Source organism: Rissa tridactyla, chromosome 1, assembly GCF_028500815.1.
Source record: "Rissa tridactyla isolate bRisTri1 chromosome 1, bRisTri1.patW.cur.20221130, whole genome shotgun sequence".
Classification (NCBI taxonomy): domain Eukaryota; kingdom Metazoa; phylum Chordata; class Aves; order Charadriiformes; family Laridae; genus Rissa; species Rissa tridactyla.
Genome location: NC_071466.1, coordinates 142,096,774 through 142,121,892, shown reverse-complemented (window position 1 = coordinate 142,121,892; position 25,119 = coordinate 142,096,774). Strand labels below are relative to the sequence as shown.

Sequence of the window (25,119 nt, the reverse complement as noted above, 5' to 3'; positions counted from 1 at the left end):
ATGGGCGGTGAAAAAAGGCGTGAAGATCCCGCCTCCCCCTCGCTTCTCTTCCAATGAACGAAGAGGACCAGCAGAAAGGCGTCCCCGTGCGCCCGCCGGCTAGCCCCTCCCACCCGGGAGCCGCTGCCGAGCGCGGCTCGAGGCGGGAGCCGCTCGCCCAATGGCGAAGAAGCGCTCGCCCCGCCCCGCCGCGGTGCCCGCGCCGTGAGGCGGTGGGGCCGGGGGTCGGTCCCCACGAGCGGCCGTCCGGCCTTCCCCTCCTCCCAGCGCCCCGTCGCGGCTCCAGCTTGAGACGGGCCGCTCACCTCCGGCCCTCACGCGGGCTTGGATCCCCTGCAGAGAGGTGGCCGCGTGAGGAGCGGTGAAGGGCCTCCCGGCGCCGTCGAGCCGTGGCCTGCCTTCCCCCTCTCTCCATCCCTCCCTCCCTCCCTCTGTGGAAGGCAGCAGCAGTAGGCCATCGCTGTCCTTGGACTGTGCTGTGTCCCCCCCGCACCTCCAGGGTGACTTCTGGTTTAACAAGCACAAATGTTCATAAAACAGCTTTGTGGCCTCGAGCCTTCTGCCTTTGCCCCTGCCTGACATGCTGTTTTGTTACGCTCGGGAAGAAAGTCGTTCCCTTCAGCTCCTGCAAGTTTTGCCACTGCAAGAGGAATTCCAGGTCCAGCTGATCATGGACAAGGTTGGTCAACTTGAACACCTTGAGTATGATTACACACATATAAATGATTTGAGACTGGCACATTTAAAGGACATTTCTCTTCTTATGCCGTGGCCCAGCTGTGATGGAAATAGAGTCCACTTTTCTAGGGCCGTGTTACTGAGAGAGACTGGATGTTCTTTGCCAGAGCTCTGACGCTTTTACATCCTTTAGTTAGGAAAGAAATGCTGGATTTAGTGAACTAAACATGCCGGAGAAGCCACTTGTTTGAGAGAGGTTTGGGAGACTTCCTTACGGTATGCTGCTTCAGTAGTGGGGAACTGAGAAGGAGCGTTATTGGCTCTTGGAAAACTGATTGATCCAGTCCTGCTGTGATTTGTGTCCTACTGCTAATTCCACTGGGAGTACAGCACAGACACCTCAGCTGCAGAAGTCAGATTTATTTGTATTCACACTTAGCTATTAACTGCGTGTGGCCTGCATACCCTCCTGCGGTGCGATGGTTTCCTCTCTACTTCCTGTCCAAAGTAAGAACTCAGCTTATTGCTGGTATTTGAGACAAAATAGTAAAACACATCCAAACCTACCTCCGAATTCTTCCCCATCAGCCTTCACTTCTCCGCTTGACACCACCATCTTTGTGATCACATTGGCCCTGCAGACAGCCTGCAGTGCCTTTGGCTTCAGCCTTTTCCCTTTGGTCTGGGCACTTAAGCAGTGTCTGAATCTTGCTGGTTTCTTTTCAGCCACACAGATTATATTCCCAGCTAAGCTCTCATCACAACTACAGCAAATCCTCCCTCTCTGTGCTTGTCAGCTCTCTTTAGACTTCTCTAATATGCATTCTAAGCATTCAGGGGAGACTTCCCTCCTCTTGGGTTGCTCTCCGGTCTTCTGCTTTCTCCATCCTCTCAAGTACAGACTTGTCTTGCTGTCTACAGGCCCTACGCAGGTTTGGAAGGAATGTCGTGGGTGCAATATGCCACCCTTAGAGGCAAGTGTGTGATGGACGAATTTGCAGAAGTATCCAATCCATGCCTTCCCAGACATGTGCATCGTAACAACTTGGCCACAACACTCTATACCAAACTAAGCATCCTCGTGGACAATCACTTCTCAAATTTACAGCATGTCACCAAGGATGGGGAGCGATTATCCCTCTCCTGCAACTGAATGGCTCTTCAAGGATGGAGACCCCATAACCTCTCTGGCCAACCTATGCCAGTGTTCAATCACCCTCACAGTAAGAAAGTGTTTCCTGATGTTCAGATGGAGCCTCCTGAATTTCAATTTGTGCCCCTTGCCTCTTGTCCTGTCACTGGGCACCACTCAAAAGAGCCTGGCTCTTCTTGTACCCTCCCTTGAGGTATTTATATACATTAATAAGATCCTTCCCAAGACGTCTCTTCTCCAGGCTAAATAGTCCCAGCTCTCTCATCCTTTCCTAATATGAGAGATGCTCCAGTTCTGTCATAATCTTTGTGGCCCCTTGCTAGGCTCTGTCCAGCATGCCCATGTCTTTCTTGTACTGATGCTGTTGAGATGTTGATTCAGAGGGTCTTGAAGGATGCTAGCTCTCAGTTTGTGCCTGTGTCTCAAGCACATTCACACTGGGTATTGGGTGTAGAGAGTTCCCAGTAGAGCTGTCCAAAGCTCACAAGGCTTCCTTCTCAAACCCACGCTGTCCACCTCTACCTCCCTTTTGACAGCAGACGGGCTGCCAGTTTGCCGTAGCCATTGCTTATCCTGCTTTTCACCTTGTACTTTCACTATTCACCTTGTGCTCTTGCTGTGCACCTGCTTCTGTCCTGTGAGGGAGCTCTTCAGAGTAACATACATTCGCACAATTACCACATGAGCGTAATCATAGCATTGGCAACAATTAGCGTACCCAAGCACTTTTGTGATTAATCACTTCTTCCACTAACGGCTGTTCTTAAGACAACCCTCATCAGGTCAGGAAATGGAAGTTGCTGCACTTCCAGTGCTCTCCATTCTGTTGTAAATTTTGTTATTTTGAGCAGCTGGATAGAGGCTGCAACGTCACATTTCTTGTCTTCTGAATGTAGCCTCAAGTTTCCTGTTTCACAGGCATTGAACCCTGTCGCTCAACAGCCTGATCGAAACACCTTGTCATAGGCACTCTGCTTTGGCATGGAGGGAAGCAGATCAGAAACTTCTGCAGCCGAAGCAAGTGAGGAAATAATTTATACTTCTGTAAAATTCTCTCAGGATCCTCCACCAAGGGCCAAATCTGGGCAGGAAAGGAGAGGTAAGGAAGCTGGATGAGGTAAGTCAACCTAATTTTTTTTCTTTTGAGCAAAAGGAAGATCTAACGAAAACACTCTGAGCTGGCCACTGATGTTGAGTACCAGCTCACGGTGCTGTTGCTTTCGTTCTAAAATTACCATGAGTATTTTACTGTGATAAAAGCCAATGGGACAGAGACCCAACACTGTTCTCCCCCCTCTCTCTGTCAGACCCTTCTTCGTGTCTACTACTGGGCATTCAACCAGGCATCCTTTTCTCCCAAAGAGGTTTGCAGTTTTAAAGATTAAAAGTTATCTGTTTGTCAGCAATAAGAGATTGTCAGCAATAGTTCTTTGAAGGTCAGGCGAGATGCGAGTACAGATAAATTAGAGCTGTATGCTAATCAGAGATCAGAGACAGAGGAGGCATATGAGATCATCCCGTCTGTCTCCTATGGGGCTCTGCAGGATTCTTTTGTGATACATTTTTTCCTGTGTTTTCTCTGTTCTAGTTTTACATACCTCCCAGTGAGTAAATTTTCAGCTTTTGCCTTGAGACAGTTCTGCAGGGCATTTGTCTATCAGGAAGATTTTCGTAGTGCTTTCTGTAAATTTTCTCTTCCCCTTATTTCCGCTCCGTTCCCCGTGTTCAGGCCTTGCAAATGTCACACTGTGCAATTTCTCTGTCTGCTTAGTTGAGAAATGCCAGCTTAGAAGAGGGAGATTTTGCATTCATGATCATTCTTTATAAGTGTCTCCTTCCCATGATTTGATTGCTTTTCCTCTAAACGCCCATGTGCTTTAGAGGAGTGATGCTGCATTGGCTGCAACACTAATGGTTGACCTTTTAGCGTTTTTCAGAGCTGTTCTGCAAAGGGGGCTGTCGCTCTGCAATGCAAGATTTCTGTGCCCTGATCAGAATAACTGCATATATCTGTGTTTGTTACTGCTGCCTGGTCACTTGCTGCACTATGGAAACAAAGCCAGCACAGAACCCCCCAAATTCCTGTCTGGTAACCACACTCCATCTGCTTGGAAAGCAGTCTTGCTTTTGCAGGCGTTTTCATCAGAAACGATGTTTTCTGTTGCATCAGAAAACACAGGGACATCCCTTCATTCCCTGCCATTTGCGTTCACACCAACCCTGTTGGAGCTGTTGCCCTCTTGAGGTGTTTGCAATTTTCTTTTTAATATTCCTCCTCCCCAAATTCCTTTATGTTGTCTCATCTTTTAAAGCTAAAGTCAGAGGCCCAAAATGAGGAAGCTGATCTTTGAACATGCTTTCTGTGCATATTATTTGATTATTTCCCATCTCTCTTCTGCATGTGAGCAGTCCCTATGGAGCGCAGTTTAAGTACCTTTCTTTAGAAGATCTTTATTTTCAACTCTCCATCACTTTTGAGAGATATGCTCTCACGTATTTCATCTCTGTTTTCACGTGCACACCCTTGCTACCAAGTCCTCTCTGTGACGCAGTATCACAGGTATAAAACAGGCCTATAGGTCAGTCCTCTGGTCAAACCAACCAGTTTTGGCTCTCATGGATGGCTTGAAAATGAAGACTTGCCCTGGTTGTCTTCTCTCTGTCTTCCAGAGAGCCTTAGATATGCCACACTACTGAAATGTCAGTCCACCCATCACTTAAGACAGTGTTAGCATGCTTGGATGCTTGTAGTAACAGCAAGTAACCAGGTCTGTGCCATAGCCAAGGACAGGATCCTCATTCCTGAAATCCTAGGTAGTCATGCTGCTCCCATACTGACGTAGGCAGGAGCTGAGGGGAGCTATCTGGGACAGCGCAATGACATTCTTCAGATTGTCCTAGAAGAGTTGAATTATAAAATGCTAACAGCTTTCAGTTTTTGAACTGAATCTGGACTCCCAAATCTAAAAATATTGGGTCGCATTGCTTGCGGACAAATGCAGTGTATCACAGTCATTTCTCTGGAGCGCTGAGAGACCTAAGTGGGTGTTTTTTATACTAGAAAGTTGTAACATTGCATATTTATCTTAAATATTCACCAGTCCACTTCTCCTTTCCCTTGTGGAGTCTCTTTCACAGTTCCTCAGACAACTACATGGAAATAGTTCCAGATGCTCCATTCAGATTTCCCTCCTCTGTGTCAAACTCATCTCAGGTAGTTCTCCTTTGCTGTTCTACAAGAGCTTCACATGTACTTCAGGGGCTAAAGATCAAGCACAAACCCTTGAACCTGTTTTAAAAAGGGGGAACTGCATAGACTTCCTCTTGCAAGGGATAAAAATGCTGATTTTTGAAAATTTTTATTCCCCTTCCGTGGGTTGATCACTTCAGTTCAAGTAAAACTCGAATTCACCTTGACCGCTGCAATATGACTTGCCCCCTTCATTCTCTTTTTTTCTCCCCAAATTATCTAATGGCATACTTTTTAGATTTTAAGAGCTGAAGTGAACTCTCCCACTGCTCTGGCTATAGAAGTGCCCTGGGATTTTGTTTTAATGCTGAGTAGAGTCAGTTCCTTTTTTCTGCAATTGGTTTGAAACAATAGAGGGTGAACTGCTCTACTTATTGCCAGGAGGCACCAGCTCAGATGTACTGACTTTAAGAATTAACCATTTCACTGACTGTCATCCCAGTTGCCTTGCCCTGGAAGTAGTTTTCCCTAAAATAAGGAACAGTGATCTGGAAGCTGCAGGAGATAGCTCCTTTGAGAGGCAAGAGAAGAAGGAAAACAGAAGTGTAAATCCTCGGTTTCTCAGAAGTGTGATCTCAGAACAAAGAACTACGTTTCAACAGATATGTATCCCCATTTACTTGTTTTTCAGTTGTAATCTGCAAAGAAGCTCCACCCTACCCTTAACCTCGGTCTTGTGACTCCGTTTTCTTGAGGCTTAATCTGATGGCAAAACCCAAGGTGACCTTACCAAGAGGAATAGAGAGCAAGTAGAGAGAACGGCTACCCAGTTCAAGTCCTTCAGTTCTCCGTCTTCTTGCATGAAGCTGAGGAGTAGCTTGTAACTGAAAAGTTTTTCTGTATTTTGTAACTGAAAATAGATGGGGTTTTGTTCTTTAATAATGATTAAAAAAATAAATAAATGTTGGTATTTTTTAACTACAAGTGGGGCAGCTAGATCCTGGAAGCTTCAGGAAACACGCCGAAACCTTTACCTTAGGAAAGATCTTTCTACCGAAGAATGATGCTTACAACGAAGCTCCCTCATGCTCTCCCTCGTTACCTTAGAAACTTCTTTTAGCCAAAACCGCAGGTCTAAATATATTGCTATAAACCAGAAACTGGTTTTAAAACTAGTGAGCCTGCAAATGGCACTAAGATCAAAATAAATTAATTTTTAATTTTTTGATCTGGTCTACTTTCTGTATTTGGGTAAAGCTTCCAATGCTTAAAGGATGCATTCTTGTTTTTAAGTCTCTTCCCTTTCTGTTTTAGTGCTGGCTTTTTCATCCTTCCCACAATATTCTTGATACGTGATGTGCATTTGTTTTCAGCCTCTGCTGAGAGATCCTAAAAAGAGTCTCCCCTCTTGCTTACAAATATTTTGTTCTTTTAGCCATCCCTTTTAATTTCTCTCTTCCTCGTTTTCCTGTAGTTTCCTATTCTGAAATTATTATACCACGCCACGGTGCCTTTTTTTGTTCTTCTTGTTGTTGTTGGGTTTTGGCTCCGTTGGATCTCAGTGCATTTGCGCTCACTGCGACAGAGAAGCTGCTGGATGGAGCCACGGTGAGCTGGGTGGCCTGAGCACAGCTCAGGGCAGTCACGAGCTGCTTCCCTTTCTGTGTTTCCCGGCTCGCTGCTCCACAAGGTGCCTATTGACGGAGTCTAAGCATTCAGTCTCAGCATCATGCCCTGACACGGCATTTGCTTTATTTAGTACAATTAATTGATGCTTCTTGTTGTCACTGTGCTTCCCTCATGGTTGCTCTGGTTCTTTTTGCCAGTTCAGAGTGCTGTCACCATCCTTGTCTGGCATATAATTCCGATCAAATGCATTTAGTAGTATTTGCCTGGTCTGCGGGGTTGCTGTTACTGTTGCCTCTTAATGCAGTTAGTTATTTAACCTAATTTGACTGTAATTTTACTTGAGCATTACATGACTTTTTATTTGAGCTTACTTTACTTCCCTGTGTATTTTGTATTCTATTGCTATGACAACCTACTCATAGCCCTTCTTCTACCAAGTTTTTGATGTACTTGCTGTGGTGGTGTCTGTGGTTAAAGCTAGCCTTCCCCTCCCTCCATCTTATTCCTTAGACTCCTAGCCTTTTTAGGGAGTACTGATATGTTTCTTTGAGTCTTGCGATATGACCGAGAGAGAGTCACCTCAGATTTCATGACCTCCTTCATGGACTTTGCTGCTGGATTTGGGTAGAAGTCTCTGGAGAACCACAAGAGCAGGAGGGAGAAGGGAGACGCACGGGGAAATCCAAGGTTCCTCCGCATCAGTAACTGCTAGCTGCACGTTTAGTGCTTCTTAGAAAGTCCTATTGTCTATGCAGCTGTCATACTGAGATTAATAAAACAAGCAACCCAACCCCCCCTTTCCTCCCCCGGAGCTCATCCGTGGCAGTAAGTGTCATTCTCTCCTCAACCAGGGAGAGAGGAGATTTTAGTGCTGAGATTTCAAACATCTTATGGAAAATGAATGCCCCCAGCTCCAGGAGATGACAATGGGAAAACAAGGTGTAGCCTGGAAGTTAACATGTTGTGCTGTACATGAGCAGATCTCTACATGGCAGTCCTGCACCACCCTTTGAAAGGAAGCTGGGCTGCGGTACCGTGGAGACTGCCCCAAAGAGTCACCCTCTGCCCCTGGCAGCAAGAGAACAGCGGATGGTGGTGGTGAAAGTGTGGAAGGGCATCCCAAGGTCTTCAAGGCTCCCATCCACAGGAGAAGCAGATGAGAGTGTACAACTGACTTGGGAGTGTCCTGGGAAGATGTAACATGACAGTGTATCTAAGCCTGTGAACAGGATGCTGAGGTTAAACCTGTCACTGTTGCTGAAAGAGCTGGGGTAAAGGCCTTGCGTTTCTTTTTGTATTTGAGATGGAACATGGTGGCAGTGGCAGTGCAGGTCTCTGTTTCCACACCAAGCTTCAATGCTGAGGTAGGAACAGGTTTGCTGGGAGGCTCCTGCCAGCACAGGGTGCCACATGGTGCCTGGGGGGCTCTGGCTGACTTGGGGCAGGTGCTTCCTCTCCTGGCGTCTGTGGCCAGGCAGGGGCAGAGCTGTGGTTGACCTGGAGACAGATACACCTCATGGGAAGCTCAGGCAGGGACTGATGGCATTGGGCCAAGCTGATACGGGGTCCTGGGCTAGTGGGCAGGGGTGCGGGGAGGCCCTGGGAAGGCTGGGCAGGGACAGTGACAGCAGCCATATGCAGAGTGTAGCCAGAATGGGATGCTTGAAATAGTTCAGTTCCTTTTGGAAATGCCCATGACACAAGCAAACTGCCTAAAACCACCATTAGTTTTCATGTGGCTCCTGTTCACTATGGTTTCTTTTCTCTCTTACAGCTCCCTGTCTGTGGCCAGCAGTTGTGCGAGGCTTGGCTATAGGCTTTGGGATACTGAGCATGCTCCTAGCGATTGCTTTGATTTGGAAGATTAGTAAGTACACAAAGGGGTGCTGAGGGTGAGCATCCAACAGCAAAGGATCAGAGACTCATCTAAGCACGGGAGCTCAGATCCTGAACTACATCATATAAGGTTAAACCAGAAGCTGTTCTAGGTTTCTACCAGCCTTAAGTACTCCCTGCCTATCCAGAATGTTTCGAAGAATACATCCCTTGTGCAGACCCCAAGCAACGCCTTTCAGATCCTGTGGCAAAAAGCAGTGAAACATATTGAAAGGTTTTTGTAGACTTGTCTGACATAATTGTAGTGGTAAACTGTAGAACAAATATGCAAGGTCTATAACACTCTTGCATGCATACAGAAGGTGACAGACCATGTGGGAAAGCCTACTGTTTGCTGCTTAAAATCCATTCACCTGATGTGTGAGATACCATACCCACAGAATGATGTAGTTTTTTCCTTTACTGTTTGCACACCCAAAATGTTATCTGCTTTCAGATAGCCAATTTTGGTTCTCAGGTACCTGAGTAGTTCAGAGGAAACTGGGGGGGTGGGGGAGTGGGGGCAGGGTGTTGCACCAGCATCAGAGTGCATGTGACTTTTGTACGAAGACTTGGAAATTGCACAGAGATTCTGAAGTTCAGTGCTCATGTGTTGTTATTTTTAGATGCTTATTCTGAATTGTGCTTTCTCCATTGCAGCTCTCCAGAAGAGTTGCTTTTCAGCAGGTCATTGACAACAAGTGTCTTTCAGTTGGTTAATGGTAGAGAAAAGCTGGTATTTTGATTCCTTTACAGGTGACTCCCAACCACGCTGCCCTGAGCAGTGGGTGGCCTACAGAGGGAGCTGCTACTCCTTCTCCAAGGAGAAGAAGGACTGGCATTCCAGCCAGCAATCCTGCTCGGAGCAGGGAGCTCATCTCCTGGTGATCAGCGATACCAGAGAAATGGTAATGGTTTTCTTATTCTTTGAGGATCTTCCATTTCCTTGCAGATACCTCCTCAGTGACTGACATCCAAGCAGTGCTGTCACTTTGGCAATACTTTGACTTTAAAGGAGAGGAAGGATTTATGACTGTGACATTATAGTGCACTTCCAGTTTCAGTGTACACCGTAGAAGTTCCCAGCAGGCAAAGAAATAAAGGGGAGAAGGATGAGGTGAGGGTCCCTCAGGATCAACCTATGAAGGATGTTAGGAGACAGCCTTCTCCACTGCCCCTCTCCACCTCCCCTCCTAGCCCCGACAAAGCTGATACGAATGCTCACAGGAAAAGTGGCACCGTGTGCATTCTCTGTACTCATTGCCTACAAGCCAATATGTCCCTACTCTTCAGAAACGCTTCCTTTGCAAAAGCGATAGCTCTCCGCCCAGCAACCACCCCAGCTCCTCCCGCTCAGTGACCCTTACCCTTGTGTTCACGCACAGATATTTCTTTCTCAGTCTGTTTTCAATGCTTACTTCCTCTCTCTGCCAAAAAACCTCAGCTGTGCTGGTGAAATCAGGAACCCTCTGTTTCACTGCTCATTTTCTAGCAGGTGCTCACTGGGGGCAGGGGCATGTGTGACCACTAAAGGAACTGGTAGAGGTGATCACTAAGGAGGTGAGGCACGTCTGCCTAATTAGAGCAGAAGTACTTGATCTGGTTTTGTGCAAGCCAGGGCCTATTAGCTGAGGCCCAATGAACGTGGACAGCTTCCAGTGCCTGGACAGAAGTTGCATTGTATGATGTTCTGTGGGGGCTTATAAAGCCAGGTCTCTGCTTGGCTGGGAGCATCTACCAGGCTGTCACACTTTCTTAGGCAAATCCTGATTCCTTGGAAAATACTCATCTTCCCCAGATTACCCCTTTCTTTGCAAGAAGAAAGCCTCCCTGGTCTGGCTGCTTTCCGCCTATTGTCTCTGCTACTAGAGTGTTACCCATTGTCCCTGCTCAGACTTCCCCGCATAAACAAGACTTTCCCAGCTGTACATGCCCTGTGCTGCAAAGGCTGTGACTGTCCAACCTCCCTTCACCTGTCAGGGAAGCACAGTCCCCTCCAAACCACCAGCAACTCTCAGGCATTCCTCAAGCTACTCCTATTCCCACCACTTGACCAAGCCAGCTTTGTCAATGCTTCTGTGTGAAGACACTGCTCTGAAGCGTTGCTCATGCCAGCAGGAGACAAGGATGGGGCCCAGCCAAACCACCTGAAAGGCTGTTTTCGTTGGGTTTCATTACAAATGTGGACAAGACAAATTTCTCTCTTGTCTTTGTCTTTTTTTTGGGGAGGGGGATTTACTTCAGGGTTGAGTTTCTGTTGCAGGCTTCGCCTTTTAACGATAAACAAGTGTTAAAGGTTAGGCAAAAGGAAATGAACACTGAAAACACATAAGCGGGAAAGTTTATATAAAATGTAATGAGCTTTGGTCCTGGGCTCTTTACACACGTCTGTTGGTGCCTACGCTTTCTGCCCTGACCTGATTTTACCTTTAATTGTTAATACTTTGTATTAGCTTGCTAGTTAGCTGTGTGGCAGAGCATTAATATTAATATTAATAGCACACGTTTCTACATAAAGCTCTGTGTAGGAAACTCCAGGAGGCTGGGGTCCAGTTGGTTCACACATATCGCCCTGAGAAATGTCCTTGGAAGAAGCTGCCCAGGACCCCTGAAAGCACGCTGACTTCCTTGTGAGTGTACACACACATAGTCTTTACTCCAGGCATGTTCTGCAGGGCTGATCTTCCCGATTCGAAGGTGTGGAGAAGCAGCATTGTCAGCCACTAAGGAACAGTCGGGCGAGCGGATCTGTCTTGCTCTCTGGTCTCTTTACTTACCCTTGCCTCCATTTTCAGGCTGGCTTTCATTGGTCATTTTGTAATTCATCACCATTTCTAGGACCTGTTCAAGAGTATTCAGACGGAATGTTTCTGGATTGGACTGAGGAACAGCACAGGCTCTGTCTGGACTTGGGAAGATGGCTCTATATTCAATGGCACCAAGTGAGTTTAATGCTGTTTTAAAAACATCAGTGCTAATTCAGATTGCCTGGTGTTCTGCAACACCCAGAGTTCGTGCATCAGATCTCAGGAGCTTTCTTCCTGGGTAGATTTTCTTCTTGTCATCACCTGTACGGCACTGAACCTGAAAGAGCCTACTTTTTGCTGCACTGCACCTTGTAAAGGCACCTACATGTGGAAAGCAGAACTAATGTTAGTATCTCACTCTCTACTTCCCTCCAGCTGCTCAGACCAAGGATTATTCACCTGCACTGCCCACACAGTTGCTCAGTCAGAAAAGCATATGGTCCATCTTGGCTTTACAGGGTTTAGCCACCTCGCACGCATTCTGTCAAGCGCTGGTGTCACTAGGTGGGAGGACCTAGACCTTTGCTGCTTTGCTGCTGCCAACCCAAGTCAGAACTTTAATTTTGGCTCAGTCTTCATTTGGACAAAACTCAGCATTCTGCATGAGAAAAACCATTATGATTTGGTCCGGTGACTTTCCTGGCCCTTTCCTTTTTATGGCAGTTAACACAATGTGTTAGTCTCTAACACTTCTGCAGCAAGGAAACTTGCCCGAGATCTCACTGTCGCAGGTCAGCACTCGAAGCACTTGGCTTAGTTACCCAGCTTTCTGTTCTTACAAGGCCCTTGGAGGCAATCATCTTTTCGTGAAACTCTCAGCGCTGTTGTTCTCATGCCGGTGGATATCACTGACACTGCAGGGCATCGTGTCTGTGTTTGGTTCTGATCTGGGTTCTGCAATGGCAAAATTACTTAGATGTGTAATCTCCCAGGCAGGTAGTTTTTTGGTGTACATTTGGTTTTGTAACAGCTGCCCCTTGGGGGCTGGGTTCTTTCACTTCCTCTGGGCTCCACCCTTCAAAATCAGATGTTTTTTCTTGCTCGCCTCCAGGAGACAATCTCGGCATTTTCTCTCAGTCTCACTTTTGTTCTGTGTCTCTTGCAGGATCACCTCTAACAGCCCTGTGCAACACTGTGCTGTCCTGATAAGAGATCACTTTCAGGCCTCCAGCTGTGAATATGCTGCTCCGTGGATCTGTGAGAAATCTCTCAGATAAATCCCACGCGCATTTTCATCTCATAACCATGTCATCAGTGGTACAAGTGGATCATTGTCCTGCAAACCAAAGCTCTGCACAAGACCAAGGACTTGCCCTTTCCACACCCTCACAGAGGTGCTTTGCAGGGACAGGCTTGTTGCCCACAAGGGTGAGTTATCCTCAGTGGTAGACCCATTCCCACAGAAGTTTTGTCACAACCGACGCTGGGTCTTCAGATCCCTGAGGTTGAGCTGGCCATTTTCCTCCGTTCCTGAGCATCAACTGTCATTTCCATTCCCTGCATCTCCATTGTCTGGTGCCAGCAGGACCAGGAAAGTGAAGCCTGCTGTTCACTGCCAGAAACATATAAACAGACTTCTCCTGGTGGCAGCCTCTCCTTTTGCATCCCAGTGCTGCCAGTTGGAGAGAAGAGGGTGAAACTATAGACTGTACCTTCTGTAAATCTTGGAGCGAAAATAAACCTCCAGTACTGCACTGGACTAAAAGTGTGTACCCATGTCATTACTTCGCTCTGTTGGAAGGACCCAGCTGCACACCATGTTTTATAGGCCAACTTCAACCAAACTAGTCAAGAGGCAGGATTTCTGGAGTCAAAGGAATACAGGTAATTGTGTGTCATTATTGAAGCAATCAAGAATGTGTTTCCCTCTCCACCTCTGCAGTTTCATACTGCAGAGAGAGGAAGCAGTGGAAAAATCTTTAATACGAGGAGCTTTCGGTTCAAATAGAGCAAAGACAGGCTATGAGTGTGAGCAGCATAAAGCCACATTTTATTAATTTCCAATTTATCCTATTTATGCTAATATATGTATATTATATTCCAATTTACTATTATTAGTTTATCTTTGGCCTGGAATTGCAGTTCATAGTCCGATGCAGTCAGAGCAGTAACGCTGACAGGACTGTCTGATGGCGAGCAGTTCCGATGCGAAATGTCTGCCGCTACAGCCTGAGAGTTTGACTGACAAGTCCTGCGCATCGGTGCATACTTGTGGGCGTAATGCCGCTGGGCCTGTATGAATGGTCTCTGAAGCACACACAGCAGCTGTGCCCTGCGCTGAACATTGACCTCACTGGGTGTATGTAACACATTGCACAGGAGTGTTTCTGTGGGGATTTCCCAAATAGCACGTTGCAAGCCTTGGCAAGCAGCAAGTTAGTGGTAGATGTTCTGAGATGTGTGTTTGTTCTGGGAGAGACAGGCTGGAGAAATGGGCTGACAGGAACCTTGTGAAGTTGAACAAGGAGAAGGTCAAAGTCCTGCAGCCGGGCAGGAACAGCCCCATACACCAGTATGTGCTGGGGGTGACCCAGCTGGAAAGAAGCTTTGCAGAAAAGGATCTGGGCATCCTGGTGAACATCAAGCTGCACATGAGCCAGCGATGTGCCCTCGCTGCAAAGAAGGTAAATGGTACCCCGGGCTGCATTAGACAGCGCAGTGTTGCCAGCAGATCAAGGGGGTGATCCTTTCCCCTCTACTCAGCACTGGGGAGGTCACACCTGGAGTACTGTGTGCAGTTCTGGGCTCCTCAGTGCAGAAGAGACATGGACATACTGGAGAGAGTCCAAAGAAGAGCCACAAAGATGATGAAAGGACTGGAGCATCTCTCATATGAGGAGAGGCTGAAACAGCTGGGACGGTTTATTCTAAAGAAGAGAAGGCTGAGGGGAGATCTTATTAATGTATGTATAATATCCACCTGAAGGGAGGGTACAAAGAGGACAAAGCCAGGCTGTCTCCAGGGATGCCCAGTGACAGGACAAGAGGCAATGGGCACAAGGTGAAACACAGGAGTTCTGTCTGAACGTCAGGAAACACATTTTTACTGTGAGGATGACTGAGCACTGGAGCAGGTTGCCCAGAGGGGTTGCGGGGTTCTCCATCCTTGGAGATATTAAAAAGCCATCTGGAGATTGCCCTGGGCAATGAGTTGTGGCCCTGCTTGAGTAGAAGGGTTTGACCAGATGACCTCGAGACGTCCGTTCCAAACTCAACCACTCTGTGATTCTGTGAGAGATATGCTAAAGGTAAGGACGAGGAAGGCACTTTGAGTAGGAGGAGGTGGGTGGGTAAGAAGGACAGGTCTGAGGAAATGAGGTTGAGGAAGCAAGTGTGGAGAGAGGGAAATTAAGAGATAACGAAAGTCAAGAATGAGGCAGCATGGTGCATGGGCTAGGGAGAAACTAATTGACCCCAGCCCTGGAGGTTTCGACTGAAGATGCTAGATTGGGGTTCATGAGGAGGATTACAAATAAGTCGGAAGTGATTGTTATTGGTATTGATGCTGCTGTGCCACATGTAAATAAGTACTACAAACAACTTTGAAATCACAGAAAAACCAGAAACAAGGTCTTGTCTCCGAAAAAGAAAATTGCTGTTTCCCCCCATCAATTTTCTTTTCAAATAATTGAGATTGACCTTGCATCACCTGGTTGAAACAAGCAGCACAGTTTTAAGCAATCCAGTTGCAAGGCAACATCAGATTCTTCACACTGCCATTTACAGAATGCCTTCAATTCCATGTCCCTGGAGTGTGAGGCTTGGCATTCATGGAGGATGTAACACATGAAGGAATCAGGGCAGATGAAGACAAAAATACAGACCCTAGCATACCCAGCTAAGTGGACGTCTGCTGGTGGGGAACAGGGAATTCTCCCAGCAAGGGTGGGTCTGCTTTTCAATGACCGTGACTACAACAGTCAAACCTGGGGAAACTGAGAAAACCACAGTATTTTAAGCCGTGTGCTAGGAGCTAAAAACTCAGTTTTTCATCTCAGATTGTCTGGGTTTCTTTGGGTGAATCATTTTGTCTGTGTCAGAGTCCATTCAACTATCGAAAGAAGATGCTGTCCCTGACTCCCAGAAAGTTGCCAGGCCCTATGGAATAGTGCTGGAGACTTTCCCTGCTTTGTCAAAATGGTGGTAGCATGTACAGAAAGGAACCTAGCAGTTACTTTACCAGAGAACCCCAGTGAAGAAACAGCTTCTCATGTTATCATGACATGTGTGAGGCGAGCGTGTCTCTGAGCCTGCCTAGTTTACCTTGTGAATAGTGCAACAGCTTTGCCTCCCCCAGGATTTTACAGTGCAGTGCATGCTAGACTGTTTTACTGATTAGCTCTTCAAACATGGCCTCTCCGTCTCATCCCAAAGAGATGCCCAGGAAATTTAAAATAAATAAATACATGAGGTTGCCTCAAAAGTTTACCATTCTTGTAAGGGAAGGGATTTTCAGCTGCAGACTTTAACGATACACATGGCTCCTCTCTGGGCTCAAGTTTTCACAGTACTAAAGGGATTTGAAGCAAGTATAGTCATTTCCATGAAAAGCAGTTGAATAAATATCTTTGGCAGAGCTTTTAATCTTCTGCCTAGAGCATGTTGATATAACTGATTGATATATACTAATTTTCTTGGAAGTAAGTTCTTCCTGGATGAACTCTGTAAGCAGCAATGAATGAATGCTGGAGAAGCATGGCTAGCAGATTGAGGTAAGTTACAGTCCTCATTCTCCATGGCATTTCTGAGGCTGCACTTGGGCTGTGTCTGGTCTGCTGACCCGCAGTTCCAGAGGAATGTGGAGAAACTGGAGAGGGACCAATGGAGGACTACCAAACTGGACAGAGTATGGAGCATATAAGCCACAGGGAGTGACAGGGGGAGCTGGGCTTATTTAGTCTGACCAAGAGGTGGTTGGAGTGATTAAATAGCTGTGTACAAATACTTGAAAGGCAGTTACAAGGATATTGGAACATGACCTTTCTTGGTAGCGGCAGAAGATGTATCATAACATATAACTGCAGCTTGAGGAGTTCAGATTGGACAAGGGGAAAGATGTGTTCACCAGAGATTAGTGCAACACTGGAACAGGTCACCAGAGAAATGGTAGGTTCTCCCTACTTGGAAGTTTTCAAGATTTGACTTGACAAAATCATGGCTGACGGCATTGGCAGCAGTCCTGCTTTAAGTGAAAGGATGTACTAGGTAACTTCCAGAGCTCCCTTCCAGCCAGCACTTCTGTGATGTTATCAATGAATGCAGTAGGATTCTTGGTTCAGATACAGGATACTTGATGCTGGTTTTGCACAACTGGGGCACGTATCAATTTGAGTATGCCAAATGACAGAACTTCAGATTCACTGAGAGAAATCAAGGAAAGATAATACTAAACCACACTCTCCTCATGGATAGGCCAATACCTTGCAGGGGTTTTCTTGAGGAGCTTAGATTTAACCACTTAAAATCTAGCCAAAAAGCTCTAGAAAGCCTCTTGGCCTTCTCAGTTGCACTCACAGCAGATGGAAATGGCAGGACAGAGAGGGAAAATGCGTTGTGACTGTCTCATCTGTGCCACGACCTACAAGCTGAATCACATGGGCCATGCAGAGACCCTTGAAATTAGGCTTCTGGGGCCCAAGTTGCTATTGGGAATGGGATGGAGGCCAAGCAGCTTAAGGGCAGATTTTAAAAGTCAGTTTGGTATCTGTGCATGTTCATTGGTACCTATTGGGATACTCATGCCTTTAAAATATTGCCCCTCTCAACTGAATGAAAACATTTCTCTTCAGTTTTTGCTACATAGCACATTCTTGATCAAGGTCCCAATGGTCGGGAGCTGGCTTGTGAGCGGTGTGAGCTGTTTGGCTATTTGCCAAAAGAGTAGCCCTAGCTTCCTCTGCTGCATGCAGTTCTGCACCTCTTTTCTGTAAGGTTTGTGTTCAGTCAATCTGGCTTCCAACCTGTTCGAACCAATATAAAGTGTCATCTTCAAAAAGGCTTTGACCACAAATCCTCTTCTCTGCGGGTGAGGGAGATATTCTTGGGTTTTATTTCTTTTGAGCAGGCAGAGCAACCTTTAGGCACTGCGTGGAGAAGGCAGGGCATAAGACTGGGCTATGCTTCTTTTGTGCAGTCCCCAAGGAAATTGGACATGTACTCCTTTCCCATGCAAGGTCACTTCAGGGCAGAATGAGGTCTGTAATGAAGGTTTGTTATCTCATGGCACTTGGATTTCTTAATTCCAAAGTTCCTGAGTTCACTAAACTTCTGATGATGATAGTAAGAGAGGGACAGACAGACAGACAATCATTTTATCCTGCACCCTTTTTAATCTGAAAATTATGCTTTACATCCTCCAACACAGGTCTCCATCCTTTAGAGTTTGGGTTAGGACTATAATTAAGACAGATATTCCACTACCACTTGCAAGGGTAATAATTACCAGAGCTATTGATCCTTCTGCTGCAGACCAAGGTAACTACAGTAAAGACAATGGTCAAAAAGAAATTTCCCTCTATGATACAACATCGCCCATCACAGTGCATTATGTGGGTTTTCACATAATGAAACCAGGAAGGACTCCATCAGACAGGAATAATTTGGTTGACATGTGCCAATAACTTGACCTAGAACAAGAACCAGTAGAGGGAAAGCAAGACCCAGGCCACGTCTCTTCTGCTGTGTGAGGGCAGCTGCTGCTCTGGCGAACTGGTTAATGTATTACATGCTGTTAATGTAATACTTTTTGAAGTATTGAAAAGGTTGAACTTTTGGCAGCTTGCCATCATGTCACTGTCCCTGTTTCTGTCAGGGTGAAGGTCAGATTATCTTAGACGACTTGCTTGTCCAGGCACTCTGTGGCCCCTTTTCCTGGCATTAGCCCTGGTGGGACGGGGAATGGAGAGCGCATGAGAGCAGGGTGGGTGGAGGGGGAAGGTTTTCAGAGTCTGCATACCCTGTTTTGAGATCCTGCCTTGGTAAGTGTTGGTTAGGCACACCCACTCTTGTTTACCAAACCCTAGGTCAACCTCCTGCTCCCAGGTTGAAGGAAACCAAACTGCTCCTGGTCCTCCAGCAGCCTCCATGACCGGTGCCATGGCCAGCTCCATACAGGGAATCCCGCCAGAAATGGAGGTCTTTCCCTTTTCCTCTGCTGTTAGCCCTTATTTTCTTTAGCTGACACCTTTTCTCCTCTGTTGCCCGCTGCCCTGGCCCAAAACAGAGACAGCTCCAGCCTGCTAGGCACCCTCCCCTCCCTCTCCTCGCCAGCGCCTGGCCTTCTGCCCAGATTTAGAGCTGCTGGTTCCAGCTCCTCCTTACCGCCTCTCCCCGTTTCCGGAGGGGCCCTGGCCCCCAGCCCTTATCTCCTCCAGCCCCTGGGCTGTTTGCAGGGGAGAGTATAAAGGGGTTGGCTCGGAGAGCGGAGCGGGAGCACAAGCAGCACCGGACCAGGCTGGGTGTCTGCTTGACTTGTCACGTCCTGCTCTGCACCATGGGGAAGGACAGGCTGCTCATCAAACCAAACATCTTCCTCCTTCTCCTGTTCTTCCTCCCTGGAGACACCTCACCCACCACAGAGCCGTAAGCTACGCAGGGGGGTCTCTGGGCAGGCGGGAGACCTGGGCTGTATTCCCGTGTCTGTTGCTTTGTCTCTTATCTTCTGCATACTTTCTTTTACCCAGGAATACAGACATCAGGGCTGGGTAAAGTGTCTTCTACAGACAGCAACTCTAGTGCTTCGGGGGGACCCAAAACAGCCTGTAAAACTTCAGGAAAAAAAAAAGAGGGAAAGGTCTATGAGAATATATCTTGCTGCTTCAGAGAACTGACAGCATTTCAACAAAATTTTCTGCATAAAATTGGTTCTTTGAAAGGCAACTTTTAATAACTGTTTACACATTCAGTTTTTCTTAAGACACAGACTTTTCTGAAAAGGCAATGAAAGGTTTCATTGTGGGTTGACTACCCTACTCCCAGGTTGAAAAGCCCAGGAGATGGAGTGGTTTTTTGATTGATAATGAGAAAAAAAGGAACAAATAACAGATCTGGCCTCACCAGAAATGGCTTTATTTTTTAATTCACATTTTTCAGCTCAGCCAATGGAATGAAAATTCCCTTCTCACCCAGGGTTATGTGGCACTTTAAGACTGTGACTGTTCAGGTCTGTGAGGGTACCTTGTGCTGCATCCCTTCTTCAGCCCCTTTTGCCACGTTTGTATGTGAAGGGAGTGTGTGTTGTGTGCATGTGTGTACACGTATGGCAGGAGCAGCACATGAGGGGTCCTGACATCCCAGAGACTTTTTCCTTTGGCTTTTCGGCAGTGTCTTTTCCTCCCCCAGCAAAGCAAGGCTGTGCTCCAGTGCTTTCACCAAGTGCAGGGTAAGCAAATGGCAGGGTCAGGATCTGAGGGGCCAGAGCTTTCTCCCTGCAGACCAACTGATGGACATAAAGGTGTCAGAGCCTCCCCTATCGCTAAAGGCAATGCCCTACCTTACTGCCGAGGTGTCGAGAGCTCTTCTCCCAGCTGCTTGCTGCTTTGGGGGTACCCGTCAGAGGGCAGTCCTCGTCCCCCCAAAGGGCAGCACTGTTGGCATTAGGTGGGTCAGGTTTGATCCCCAGACGCCGTGCTGGGCCCCGGGACACCAGCGGCACGTTGCTCCGCTGGGAGGGAGGGAGGCTGCCTAGGGCCCAGCAGGGACCCCCTGCTCGGGCTGAGACAGAGGGATGTGCTTCCCTGAAAAACTGAAATTTGCTCCGGTGCTTTTGCCTAAGATCTGGCACCACGCTGTGGCAGTTTTAGGTCTCTGCGAGGACGAGAGTAGCGCTGGAGATGGTTTGCAGTGTGTAATCAATGGCATTTATTCACCAAGTAACAGCACTTGTGTGGTTCCTGAATGCTACAAAGTGTCTAGCAAAGGTGACAACCGACTTTTCCCCACTGGCATTATTCAGTGTCCCAGGAGGAAGCGCTGCTGTTGTGCCAGAACATGGAAAAACTTATCCCTCCCAGACGTTTGCATTGAGTATTTCCTGTGGTATCTTACTTTTGAGATCAGCCTCTCTACTTTCCCCTGCTGCTACAGACATGCTGGAAATCTTGTTACAGTCCTAGAAAATGCATCTCTCCCCCTGTACAGTGAAGGCTGTAGTCATCAGAATGGTTTATTTGCTCTTTCTGTACAGCTCCTGTTACATGTTCCTGCCCCTCTAACCTAGCCTTCTCCTCTCTTCCTAAGGCAGTATATGGTGCTGCTGCCCTTTCTGATACACACTGATTCTTCTGAGAAAGTCTGTGTTCAGCTGACCCACCTGAATGAATCTGTGACACTGAGCGCCACACTCGAGTATCAAGGGGAAAACAGGAGCTTGATTGATGACGTGGTGTCGGAGAAGAACGTGTTCACCTGCATCCCTTTCTCTGTGAGTACCTCATCCGTGTGGGCTCATCCCTTGTGCCAGGGATAAACTGTAAGGGCACTGAGTAGTAATGAACAGTGTGTAGGTATTCACTTCCCTCTTGGCCAAAGGTATCACCCTCAACACCCTCCTGCTGCTGAAATCTCCTTAGCATTTTACCTGAATGGGAAATGCTGAATCCTGGAAAGCCAGCCCCTCTCTAGGACAGGAGGAGGAGAGGCCAGGAGAAAGAAGTGGTTTTAGTATTGGTGCTCCTGATGATGGCTGTTTGGTGAACAGTTTCTTCAAATCGCTCTCCACATCATCCTGCAGCAGCCACAGATTGTCACTTGAGTGCCTTCAAGTTGGGATAGAGCTTTTGGCTTCAGATACATTTTGCTTTGTGGATATAGTACACTGAATTAATGTGAGAACAGAGAGCTGTGATTCCCTGTGTCTGAAAAAGAAAGTGAAGCAGGGAATTCACAGCTTAGTGTAACTGTTAGCCCCAGGGACTATAACAAGTCATGGGCAACCAGGGAAGTTGGTCACCTGTCTCGGAACACAAATTATGTCTTTGGCCTGAAGGCTGAAGAACTGGCCTTCAGGACACTGAACAGGTTGGCATCTATGTCTATGTTTGTCAGATACAGGCTGAAGAATGGTCTTGTCACTTGGAGAGAGATGTATAGAGATCTGGCATGTCTGGTTTGGAAAAGAAAATGTTCTGCAAAGACTAGGGACATTATCTGAAAGAGAAAGGGGATTATTTCACTGCCCCTGTGAATGTCAAAAGGATAAAGGACAGAAAGGTTTTGGTCAGGGCAGTAAGAATTTCTTAAAATCACTGCACAGCAGCAGAAATGAGTCAGAATACAAGACTAAGCAAAGATCAGTCTCTTGTTCCTGATAATAGTTTCCCTCACCTCTGTGTTGGGTCCATCAGGATTATATTAGATCTCTTATTTCATGAAGACCAGTTCAGTTCAGGAAGCCTATAAAGGTGGTCCGTAACATAGTTGCCTTCTTACTCTCCAGCTTCCCAAATCAAATAGCCAGTCACCAGTCACGTTTATCACTGTGACAGTGAAGGGGGCAACACTGCAGTTCAGGAGCCGCAAGTCGGTGCTGGTCAAGAATTCTGAGAGCCTGGTCTTCGTCCAGACAGACAAACCCATCTACAAGCCCGGACAGACAGGTACCAGGGAAGGGGTGGAGATTTGCATTTGAAGCAAAGATTCATACTGCAACTGTTGGACTGTGCTGGCCAGATGGTGACTACTATCAGTGGGGGCCAGAACAGTAATCTCATGGCTGAGGCTTATGTTTTTAATGCTCCATGTGGGAACAATTTGGGGAACCTTAAGGTACATGCACATACTTGGGGCACCTGCACACACTTCCTCTGTCACTGGAGGCTCTGTTGCTGTGCTCCATGCAGTTAGCATCTGCATTAAAATCAGAGAAAGACTGGATATTTGTCCTATAGAGAACAGGAACAAAATTCGGACTAAGTCATGAACTAGCTTTCAAAGCGTCAGCTGATTTTCCTCAATAAAGACAGAGAGAACTATATAACCCATTTATTTCTTCTGGGCCATTGATCTCTTAAACTTGGCCTGGACAGGAACTAATGTCCTAAAAGAGACACTGAATTCTCTGTCCATCGAGAGCCAACATAAACTTGCAGCCAAGTGCTGAAATAATTTGCTTCCATCCTTCCCTAGAAGTCAGTCTAGTTATAACAAAATTAGAAGACCCATGTGAATTCAAATGTAAAAATGTATCCCTGCTAAGTAGATGAAGGCAACTTAAATTTAACTTTGGTCCTGATTAATGAGATTCTGATGCCCATGATCAGTAAGATGTTCACACTGACATAGATGTGCCCTGAACGTGCTCTTATTCATGTAATTTGTTACATGGGTAACCTTCTAGCATGACTTACGTTTTCTAGTGAATGGAATTTCTGTAGAAGAGAACAGATCTGTTTTTTGTTTTTGTTGTTTTTGAAACTGATGTTTTCTGGTTGGTGACTGCACTGTGGAACCTCACTGTGTGCCTTTCTCCAACAGTCCTGTTCAGAATTGTTTCTCTGGATACAGACTTCCGTCCCTTGAACGAGGTGGTGAGTATGACACTTCCTTTTTACTAGTTATTTGGACTTAATATTGGCCTATGTGGGTAAAGGGAGGAAAGAAGTGTCTTTTGGGGAGAGCTCTCAGTACACTGAGATAGTTGTGCAATTCCTGGGTTACCTCAGATCTTGTTAACAGGATTTCTGCAAAAGGCTGCCTTCTGCATTCTTGGAAAGGTTTGACAAACTGCAAATGAACAGTGCTGGTGTAAACACCTCAGCCATGAGCAAATTTGCCATTATCACAGTGTACACCTGCTCTTATTAGTATTGCAGATTATACAGAGTGAGTAATTTCAGCTGACTTTTCTGCCTGAAACAAAGGATTGCCACCCCCCAACCCCCACCCCACTTGGTGTACCTCAAAATCCTCTGTTGCTCCATTCCAGGGACTTTCCTCCTTATCCCACTGAGTGATCCACGTGTTCCCTGAATGTGGTCGTAGCCCTGGTCATTTGACTGTGTTGCTTCCACTCTGTCTAAATGTGCATTCTAAAGATGGTGTTTCCTTTCTTCTCTTTCTAGTTTCCGCTGGTCTATATCGAGGTATGTACAAACATTCAATTCATGTTCACGTCTACCACACTTCAGCCTGGCAGCATAACTACCACTTGCCTCAAGATGATTCTTGTCTATTTTATTTATTAAGCAGGTCCATAATATTAATTTGAGTATACAGAACTTTAACTCATATGGTGGCAACTATGTACTCTGGGCCCAGGTTACAGGTCCTTCTATTGTGCAGCCCTGGGCTCCCCGCACAACTCTGCTAGTGCTCCCCAGTCCTGCCCTGCAGCCTCCTGCAACACTGGGGCTGAGCCTCCCCTCACTGCTTTTGTTAGTGCTTTTTAGTTCTCATTGCAGACTCCCCCTGTTCTCACAATCTCCTTGTGGTCTCATTATCTGTAGGACCCAAAGAAAAACCGTCTGTACCAGTGGACAAAGGCAGAGTTAAAGGGCGGGTTAATCCAGCTGTTCTTCAACCTCACCTCTGAACCTATGCAAGGGACCTACACAGTGGTGGCTCAGAAGGCCTCTGGGAAGACAATTCATCATCCTTTCTCTGTGGAGGAATATGGTAACTCTCATTGCAGTTTCAGGTTCCTAACAGCTAGTCCTGTGGGGCATGAAAGCTTAACTGAACAGGGTGGTAGATCTGATCAGGATGTCCAGCATGGCTGGAAAAAATGTCTCTGTGTCCTCTCCCTCCCAAGCATCCTCCCTTTCTCAGGAGTGAAGACTGAAGGTCTTGAGCCACCTGTCTCCAGTCCTCTCTAAGCCCCAGACCATGCAGTGCAGCTCTTCTGACTGCCCACCTCAGCAAGGCTCCCATCAGGAGGAACAAGTGTGCTTGAATCAGTCTGTCCACACGCCTCACCTCCTTCCAGAGGTGATTTAAGGCCACAGCCTCATCTCCAGTTGGCTACACACCTATGTCATGCTATGAGTCTCAGTCTACCGTGTCTGAGGTCCAAAGTCTTGACCTTTTTGTGTAGACTGGGATTAAATTCAGATCTTGCCTGTCCTCCCCCACAAGCTAAGCCTGTAGCTCACATTACACCTTAATGTAAATTTAAGCTCTCTCTGGTAGTCTCACACCTATGCCAGTTCCATCCACTTGGCTAGAAAATGGTATCCCAATACACACCTGCACATGTTCGCAAGCAACATATCTTCCCACCCCAGCAAGCCAGCTGCAGCCCTTGTTACATGGTCCGACATGATCTGGCTCGTGCAGCAGAGATGAGCCTGGGAAGATGAGTCTGGAAGTCTTTCACCTCTTTCAATTGCAAGATTGTTCCTGTACACGTATGCCCTGAATCCCTCCTAGTTCTCCCAAGACAGTCACCACCCAGCTGGGTTTGGATGTGATGTCACCCTGTGCTGTCACTGGGTTTTCCTATTTTGCCTATTGGTAAGATCTACATGCTTTGGAAATGCAGACACCAGGCTGTAGTTCCAGCTCTGTATGTCTGTGTGAAACTTCTATTGACTTAACTCTCTATTTCACTCTATCCCACTGCTGGAGGACTGACAACCCATGTGTTATCTAAGAAGCCGCTGTATTTTAACAGCTGATGTAATAATCCTGTCTCCTTAGCTGGCACAGTGGTTACCTGAGTGCCTGTGGTTTTCACTGACTTTGGTGGGATGTGCAGGTGACAGAAGCCTCTAAAATCTGACCATTTAGATGCAAAAGGGTTTCAGGTCATTTGTAAGAATAGCTTTTGAGTAGCCTTCATGTCCCATTCT

General features: G+C 46.8%; 2 protein-coding genes across 3 annotated transcripts in view; both read left to right on the top strand.

The window, feature by feature from the left end:
* Positions 1-471: 471 nt before the first annotated feature.
* LOC128902263 (killer cell lectin-like receptor subfamily G member 1) lies at positions 472-13,142 on the top strand. Of its 2 annotated transcripts, none has more exons than XM_054184907.1 (6): positions 472-679; positions 2,750-2,930; positions 8,425-8,517; positions 9,282-9,433; positions 11,364-11,467; positions 12,438-13,142. In XM_054184907.1, exons 2-6 carry the CDS (start codon positions 2,813-2,815, stop codon positions 12,547-12,549), a joined length of 579 nt encoding a protein of 192 aa, XP_054040882.1. In that variant the 5' UTR covers positions 472-679; positions 2,750-2,812; the 3' UTR covers positions 12,550-13,142. The 2 variants fall into 2 exon arrangements, with proteins under 2 accessions (XP_054040882.1, XP_054040889.1); XM_054184914.1 differs by lacking the exon at positions 472-679 and adding an exon at positions 2,569-2,613.
* Positions 13,143-18,655: 5,513 nt separating this feature from the next.
* Positions 18,656-25,119, top strand: part of A2M (alpha-2-macroglobulin) — a 30,367-nt gene continuing 23,903 nt past the window's right edge. Inside the window, exons 1-6 of the mRNA XM_054184699.1 lie at positions 18,656-18,913; positions 20,570-20,753; positions 21,768-21,927; positions 22,805-22,857; positions 23,392-23,412; positions 23,776-23,944. Of these exons, the coding sequence (XP_054040674.1) occupies positions 18,825-18,913; positions 20,570-20,753; positions 21,768-21,927; positions 22,805-22,857; positions 23,392-23,412; positions 23,776-23,944 (676 nt within the window). The 5' untranslated portion in view covers positions 18,656-18,824. The remainder of the gene's footprint in view (positions 18,914-20,569; positions 20,754-21,767; positions 21,928-22,804; positions 22,858-23,391; positions 23,413-23,775; positions 23,945-25,119) is intronic.

What these genes read in the sequence shown, in the direction of transcription:
- LOC128902263 (XM_054184907.1), top strand. Translation starts at nt 2,813, where the DNA reads ATGGAGGGAAGCAGATCAGAAACTTCTGCAGCCGAAGCAAGTGAGGAA. An exon ending in TGCTTTGATTTGGAAGATTA is followed by an intron (nt 8,518 to 9,281) that starts GTAAGTACACAA and finishes ATTCCTTTACAG; the next exon opens with GTGACTCCCAACCACGCTGC. An exon ending in TCAGCGATACCAGAGAAATG is followed by an intron (nt 9,434 to 11,363) that starts GTAATGGTTTTC and finishes CACCATTTCTAG; the next exon opens with GACCTGTTCAAGAGTATTCA.